Source organism: Impatiens glandulifera, chromosome 4 (genome assembly GCF_907164915.1).
Source record: "Impatiens glandulifera chromosome 4, dImpGla2.1, whole genome shotgun sequence".
Classification (NCBI taxonomy): Eukaryota; Viridiplantae; Streptophyta; class Magnoliopsida; order Ericales; family Balsaminaceae; genus Impatiens; species Impatiens glandulifera.
In genome coordinates this window covers 7,421,307-7,429,879 of record NC_061865.1, presented here as the reverse complement: position 1 = coordinate 7,429,879, position 8,573 = coordinate 7,421,307, and the positions used below count along the sequence as shown (strand labels likewise).

The following is an 8,573-nucleotide window of genomic DNA, read 5'->3' as shown; positions in this document are numbered from 1 at the left end:
CGAGAAAAAAAAATTACTATGAAAATGTGATAACATTTTTAATTTACTATGAAAATGTGATAACATTTTTAATTTACTCTCACATGTATATCCGAATTAACCACAGTTCTCAACCCGGTAATTAGAAAACTTTGAAAATTAAGTATCATTAATTATATATATATATATATATATATTAATTAGTTAGTTAAAAAATTGAACTTGTATTATTAAAACGTCATGCGTTCATTAAATTTGGTATTAAATTTAAAATATAAAGTCTTATTAGTTTAGTTGTTTAAAAAGTTGTACTTTTTTTTTTGTTAGGTTGCAAGTTCAAGACATACATATATCATTTTTTATTTTATTTTAACCGTTTTAAGTTTATGGATGGATCAACCTACAATTTGACCCCAAGTATCCATTACTCTGACATATATATATCTAAATTAATCACAGCTCTCAACCCGGCAATTCGGATACATTGAAAATTAAGCATATATATATAGAGATATTAGTTAGTTAAAAAGTTGAATTTATATTATTAAAACGTTTCGCGTTCATCAAATTTTGTGTTGAATTTAAAATATAAACTCTTATTAGCCTAGTTGATCAAGAGTTGTACTTGTTTGGTTAGTTGCAAGTTTGAAACATGCATATATCATTTTTAATTTTATTTTTAATCGTTTTAAGTTTATGTGCGGGTCAACCCACAATCCGACTTAATTATCTATTTACTCTGACATATATATATATATCAAATTAACCACCGCTCTTAACCCGATAATTCAGATATTTTGAAAATTAAACATAATTATATATATATATATATATTTGATTTAATTTAGGGCTCAAAATTTATTTGAAAAAGGTAAATAAAAATAGGAAGCACACACTTGTCTAACATATGCTGAAAATTTAAAGGCATAATTCGATTTTAGGTGGGTTATAAACTTATTATAAGTGGGTTGTTGTAAATATACAATTTAACCCAATATAAAATAATTATTCAAATTCTCTTGCTCTTCGATCCCATTTTATTCTTCAACACCTAAATTTGAGTAGCAATCAATCACCATTTCTTTGAACAATCGGTTGACTGAAAATAAACTCTCGCTTTCTCAAGATCATATCCAATTAAATAGTCCATTTGTAACAAGCTCCCAAGTACGCCTAGAGCATCATCGGATTCGGCTGGGAGCATCCCTAGACACAATAGACCTTTGGTATCAACCATGGTACTTTTCATCGAAAAAGATATGTCAAGGCCTCTAGAAAAATGGAAGATGATAATCGGAATTTTATAATAATAATAATAATAATAATTTTTTTTTTAAATAGATTATATTTCACCATATCTTACCGATAATTTTAGCAATTTAAATTAATTTCAATTTAGTCTCTTTCTATTTAATTTTTATGAGGGTTGAACTGATTATTTTGAGATGGTATGCATGTTGTTCCTCAGTTTAAATTGATTCGATAATTCTTTTAACCTAAAAATATATTTTTTTCCTTCAGCATTTGCTTAAACCATTGTTTTATTTAAATCTCCAAATCAAATGACAATACTATATTTTTATACAAATCATTCTTTTATATAATGTTTTATTTAAAAGAGATTATATAATTTTATACCTTTGACCAACTCAGTCCGATTTTGACTATTAAGTCAGAAACCTTTCCGAATCCGAAAGGAGGGATTTAGGAATGAGTGTAAAAGAGCGCGTACAGATATCATAATTTTTTAAAACCAATAATTAAATAATTTATTTTCTATTATAAATTTGGTATTATAATTTATCTGAATCTAAAAATGCACCACATATTTAAATTAAAAATAAGAATCACAAAACAATTTTTACATTTATAGTATCTAACACTTACAAAAATTATAAATAACATATACATAAATTTAAAATATATTATTGTATTATTTTTCTGTTATAAATCTTCATTTTGTGTTATTTGACTCAGGCATATCTCGAAAAAAATAATTAATTTTATTGTTAGAGGTTAAATTACCCACTAATTTTTAAAAATTTTTAATATAATTCACTATTTATTTATTTAATTATTAAAAAATGTGTTAAACTTATTTTTTATCTTAAAAAAAAATCGTTATTTTTTTAAGTGCACTCAAAATTATTTTCAGTTCATCCTAACTCTGAATCTTGTATTCGTCTATGAATGGTTGTATAAATATTTAATGAGTAAATTAACGGTGCAAATAATATTATAAATTATTCATTCAGTGTTTTGGGTGAAAAATCTTACAAGAAATTATGGTTTTCTTGAGATTGGTATGAATACCCTTTTGTACAGTGTTGACATCCGTAGTATATATGAGAAAAGACTCAAACTATATCTCAATATTTGGAATATTTTGGCAATACAACTCTTTTTTAGTTAAGTTCACAATAAATAATTTTATTTTTCTGAGAAACCAACTTTACATTTTATATGTTTATTTGAAATAATACACAAATTTTATTTCATGTAATTTGTTGTTAACGTTCTCAAAGTATATTTGTATATCAAATCTAATTATAAAGAAATGAAAATATCTTCTTAGAGAATATAATAACTTAAACAAATTTGGTGAGATATTTAAATTAATATATGTACATCACTCCCACATGAAGAAGAGTCACGATCATAAAACAAAACTTAAAAACATGTCAAGGTCTTGATCGATTATGCCGAAATCACAAAAATCACTAATTATAATGCGAGATAGTTAGATTCACTCTATGAATTGCTTAATTTTATTTGAATTTTCGAATATGCCGGAAAAATATTTGTGTTTCCCAAGGAAAATGATTTATATCATTTTTTTTTACTTTAGAACATTTTGAATAAAAGAACTATAAGTCACTTCTAAAATAAATAAATAAATAATTTATTTTTAAATTAAAGATGTGATATATAAAAGAGAAATGATATATTCTAAATTTAGAATATGAAATGACATGGCGCAATTTAATTGACTAAAAATATAACCATTTTTTAATCTACTCAATCTTTATTATTTTTTCAGTCAATAATGTGATGACACGTTATTTTCTTTCCCAAATTCTCTTCCACTATTACTACTCGTGCATAGAATGAAAGTAAAAGATGAGTAATAAGAAAAGGAATGAGAGAGAATAACATTCTATCATGTTATTAATAAAAAAAATATAAAGACAAGTAGAAAAAAGAAAATTTATTATTTTTTCTGACAATTATATTTCTCTCTTTCAAATTCCTTCCCCCAATTATTTTTAATAGTAAAAATATAAATTTCTCTAACCAATAAAAAAATTAAACAAATTCAGATTTACATTAAATAATGGGTCAATTCCTATTTGAAAATGAACCTAGCTAGTTGTTTTTATCGAGAAGAGATTTAAATTTAAATTATATCGAACTCAAACTATCATAATTAATTTTAGTCATTTTGAGACGAATAAAATATCAGTCTCCTTAATTAGTTTAACTGAAATCTACCATCTAATGATTTTTGAACACATTTACTTATGTTTCTAGTTTAATGACATCTATTGTAATAGGAAGTTTTCAATTAACATAAGTTAAGTTTAAGTTTCAATTTAAGAAAGTTTTTCAATGTTATATATGCATAAAATTAAATTTTGCCTAAGTTTAAAAGTTATCATTTTAAGCTCTGAACTTGATTTCAGTATTATTATAACATATAAAGCATAAGAAATGTGTTTCTTTTTTTTCTCTCATATTATTATGTTTGTATCGTTTCTATCATTCCTTATTATAAAAAAACATTAAACATTACATATATCAACTTTTTTATTTTTATCTTTCTTGACTAATATTTGTTGGAAAAAGTCAATAACATGTAATATTACCTTAATATATTTCACATTCAGAATTTATACATTCTATATTAACATTTTTGGGACCTCAATAAATTTAAATTTCATCAGCTAGTCTTCTCTCCATATTTCATCATGGCTAGCATTTTTTTCTACCCTACCCTAATTTTAGTTATGTATATCATGCTACAATTTCCAACCGTCTCTGTAGCAAAAACATCAAAATTAAGTGGTTTTTCTATGGATCTCATCCATCAAGATTCATTTGAATCACCATTCTACGACTCATCGGTCAACCAAAGTGAACTCGTAGAAAGAGCCATCTTTCGCTCTAGTTCCCGTTTATCTCATCTCAAGTCTCTCTTAAAACTCCCCAATAATGACGCTCTCTTACAACTCCACAACAATGCCGGGAAGGAAATTTATTCCACGGAAGCGGCAATTATGGCAAGTAAAGGGGAGTTCCTTATGGAGTTTTCCATTGGCACACCACCCGTCAAACAATGGGCAATCTTTGACATTGGAAGTGACGTCGTGTGGACTCAATGCAGCAAATGCATCAACTGGTTCAACTGTTTCAAACAGACTAAATCCAAATTTAATCCGAAGAAATCATCATCATTTCGACCAATTCTATGTGAATCATTAACATGTCAACAATTAGGTCCGGAAATTAATTGTAGTGGTGCAAAAAGAAAATGTAAATATCATTTAAAATACGATGACAACACAATCAGCTTCGGGGAACTAGCCACGGAAACTTTTAAATTGGGAAACACTTCCCTCCCAGGAATGGTTTTTGGGTGCTCGAATAACAACGTTGGCGTCTTCCAAAAAACCTCGGTTGGCATTGTTGGGCTCGGAAACGGGCCACACTCATTAGTTAGTCAGCTTCAGCTTCGCAATGGCATGGGTGGTAGATTCTCGTACTGCCTAACTGATACTTCTAATAAAAAAGAAAGAAGCAAGGTAAGCTTTGGAGCTAACGCAATCTTGTCTAGTGAAGGTTCAATCTCCACCCCATTGGTCTTAAGTGTACCTGGAGACTACTATTTCGTTACATTGGAAGCGATCAGCGTCAACAATAGGGGATTTCCCTTCATGATTGGTTCTCATGAGAAAGGTAATATCATGTTCGACTCAGGCTCATCACTATCCTTTTTGCCAAAGGATATGTACCAACAACTGGAAAGTATACTAATAAAGGAGATTCAAGACACGCCAATTCCTCTATCTACATCTCGTCATCTACAACTTTGCTACAAGTACCGCGACAACTTTGAATTTCCAACGATCATGTTCCATTTTTCTGGAGGCGCTGAGTTGGCTTTGCAGATGAGAAATACTATATTCATCTATGGAGATCATATGTGTCTAGCGATAGCCCCAACTAGTGATCCTCTAGCTCTATTTGGGAATAAATTACAATCGGAGACCATGATTGGATTTGATATTGATAATGGAAGAGTTTCTTTTACACCAAATTATTGCTGACGGAAATAGTAAGTGTTACTCATATTTAAAGGTTGGAGAATAAAACTCTATGAGCAAGCCAATTTGAATTATTATTTTATATGTATTAATTAATAATAAACTATGATACCATAACATTAAGAAATAAAGATGCTGATTTCAATGCAGTTTATATTTGGTTTGTTTATTTCATTTTGTTTGTTCTTCAGAGATCACCTAATGTTGAGAGGAAAACAACTCCAAATCTCTCTTATGACTTTAGTTTTTTTTATTTAAATATATTATACTTTTAAATTATAATCTTGATTAATTATAAAAATTTATGTAAAAAGATTAAACGTACCTTATTCTAAGATCGATTACAAACGAAGATAATGTTAAAACTTAAAAAATATAATAAAGAACCAGAAACAAAAGACTAATTTTTGTTATTATTTATATTTGTTGATGAGAATTATTGATCAAGTATATATATATACATAAATTTAGAAAACATCTTTGTATAACCAAATATAAAACTATAATAATATTCTATACTTTAAATATTGTATTTTCTAAATATATAATATCTCAATATTAATATTTATATAATCTATTTATTAAAATAATTAAAAAATTAGATGTATTTATTATTTAAAATAATATAATATGATATTATTTTATTTTTTATAAATAATTAATTATATAACACATAATAAACTAAAAATTAAAAAATATTAGTCTGCAATCATAAAATGAAAGATATGTTTTTAGAGATTTTAAAAAGCTGAAATTATTATCTTGAATAAGAAGATACTAATATTATATTGTTTTGGTTCTATAATTATTAAAAAAAAAATTAATAGATCATTAAGTTTTATAATTTTTTTAAAATAAATAAATTAAATAATTGATAAAAATTAAAAAAAAAATATTTATAAGATATCTAATTGGTATAAATTTTTATTACATTGATAAAAATATATATATATATATGCTTATAAAAAAAAAATCAAACAAATTTTCACAAAAATGAAAAATGTTTGAAAAATGCCTAAAAGACACCATCAAACAGGGGCGGAACCAAGTACAAGCCGGCCCAGGCTGTAGCCCGGGTAGCCTTAAACAGTTTGTATGTATTTTATCAATAACGACGGTAAATTACCGTCGTCAATTGTTATTTTCCGTCGCTAAAAGGCATTGGTGACAGGTATAGCCCGAATAGATTTTTTTAATAAAAAATTAGCCCGGGTAGATTTGAAATTCTGGCTCCACCCCTGCCATCAAACATGATCATGTTTCGAATTAATTGAGTAAAAAATATATATAATAAATTTTAATAATAAATTTTTAATATTTTATACATCTACAATTAATGTTATTTGACCCAATTTATTTCAAGGAACCCGAATTTTTACAAACACATGTTTGTTTTGCAAATTGTTTTATTTATTTTTAGTTTGAACTGAACTTTACAAAAACACATTTGTTATATAAATTAAAATTATTTTATATATTTAGAATCTTTATCTTATTAAACTTTCTTTAGCCTGTTTAAATGTTTCTTTATAAGATTAATATATATTAGATGATAATATTTATAAGCATGTCCTTTTTTAAAAAAATATTAGAATTGTCATCTTATAAAAAAAACTAAAATTATTTGATTTTTAATTTAAAAAAAACATAAAATTATCCCAATTTGTTCTATTCTAATACACGATATGTCAATAATCGGGTACCGATCCAGTTTAGACCCTAAAATTTCTGTTCATTATTTACCCGACCCGATAGGTATCAATTGCCCTTACTAATCTGAAATGGAACAGAAAATCGATGAATTCAAGGAAGGAGGACAAAGAAATTTTTAGGATTATCGATGAAAAGCGATAGCGATGGTTACATTTTTAGGATAAATTACATTTAAGGTACCTAAGATTATACTCTATGTTTAAACCAAAATTTATTATTCTACCAATAACTTGTAGAGTGCATATCTCCTCTATGGTAGCCTCCCATTCCTCTAAATCACTTTGATACAAATATTCCAAAAAAATATTGAGACACAACTTTTTTTGCCACTTTGATTAAATGCAAAAGAATCAAACAAAGGGATCCAACAATTTTCGGATATCATATATGTGGTGGAAACAATGACGTTCAAGATTCTCGAATGAACTCAGATCAAATTAATCAATTTGTAACTAAAAATCCTCATTCATGAGGACTACTTGGACTCCACAAAGAAAACAAGCATAATCTATGAGCAAGCCAATATATGATCTTGAGAGTAAGAGTTTCCTTATGTCCAAATAATTGTTCAGAGAAATAGGCATTGCTAATCATTTAAAGGTTGGAGAATAAAAATTTATGAGCAAGCCAATTTGAATAATTATTATTATTATTATATATATATATATATATATATATTAATAAACTATAGTACCATAATATAAATAATATAATGTCTTCAAGCCAAATTACAAAGCTTATAAAGGAAAAATGGAAAACAATTAAGAATTGAGAAAATTAACTAAAATAACAACTTTATAAATAAATAAAATGTCTTCCTTTTTAGTGTCTAGCATTCATCCACGACGAAACCGAAAACAAATAAAATATTAATCAATTATATGCATTTATTTCTAGATACTTTGTAAATTATAAATTAAAAAATATTTTTAAAATTATATATATATATATATATAGAATATATTATAAACCATTATTCACTTTAAATCCCCTTTGTAGAATAATGGACAAACCCAATAATGAGACAATTTTAATACAAACAAATTGTGATAAATCAAACATAACTAGTAGGAGACCAATTAAATGGGAAGAAATATCGTTCCCAGACAACTGGAAAATAGAACAAGCTGTACCTGTAAAACCACAGGTCCAGAATCATAATAATATATTAGATATCTGTCAAAGTGAGGAAGGAAGTGTCGAAGTAAGATTTGACACAAACCTAAAGTTATGTCCAATACAAAGACATAGCTCTATCAAATCATATATCTCACCATTAGATTATAAGGTTGAGTATCCCTCTAGGGCATCCACCTCTCAAATAAGGGAATCAACGTTTTCAGAAGATTCAACTCCAATTACAGAAAGATTATATATCAACAGACAAAATATTGTTAGGGAAAATAACACTCAAACTCTAAATGAACCTGAACCGACAATGTCGGAAATGAACTTTTCTATTTAAATGATTAATACACCCAAAATAGATTTCAATACTGGCTCTACAGCCAGAAAAATAATTTCAAATGAATTCAAAAATCCGGGATATACCCAATT

At 26.6% G+C, this 8,573-nt stretch overlaps 1 protein-coding gene across 1 annotated transcript; it reads left to right on the top strand.

The window, feature by feature from the left end:
• The first annotated feature begins 3,986 nt into the window (after nucleotides 1-3,986).
• On the top strand, nucleotides 3,987-5,306 carry LOC124934595 (aspartic proteinase CDR1-like). The gene has a single exon (XM_047475122.1). It carries the CDS (start codon nucleotides 3,987-3,989, stop codon nucleotides 5,304-5,306), a length of 1,320 nt encoding a protein of 439 aa, XP_047331078.1.
• Nucleotides 5,307-8,573: the final 3,267 nt, after the last annotated feature.

Bases quoted from the DNA above. Each gene is read 5' to 3' on its own strand.
- LOC124934595 (XM_047475122.1), top strand. From the start codon at position 3,987: ATGTATATCATGCTACAATTTCCAACCGTCTCTGTAGCAAAAACATCA.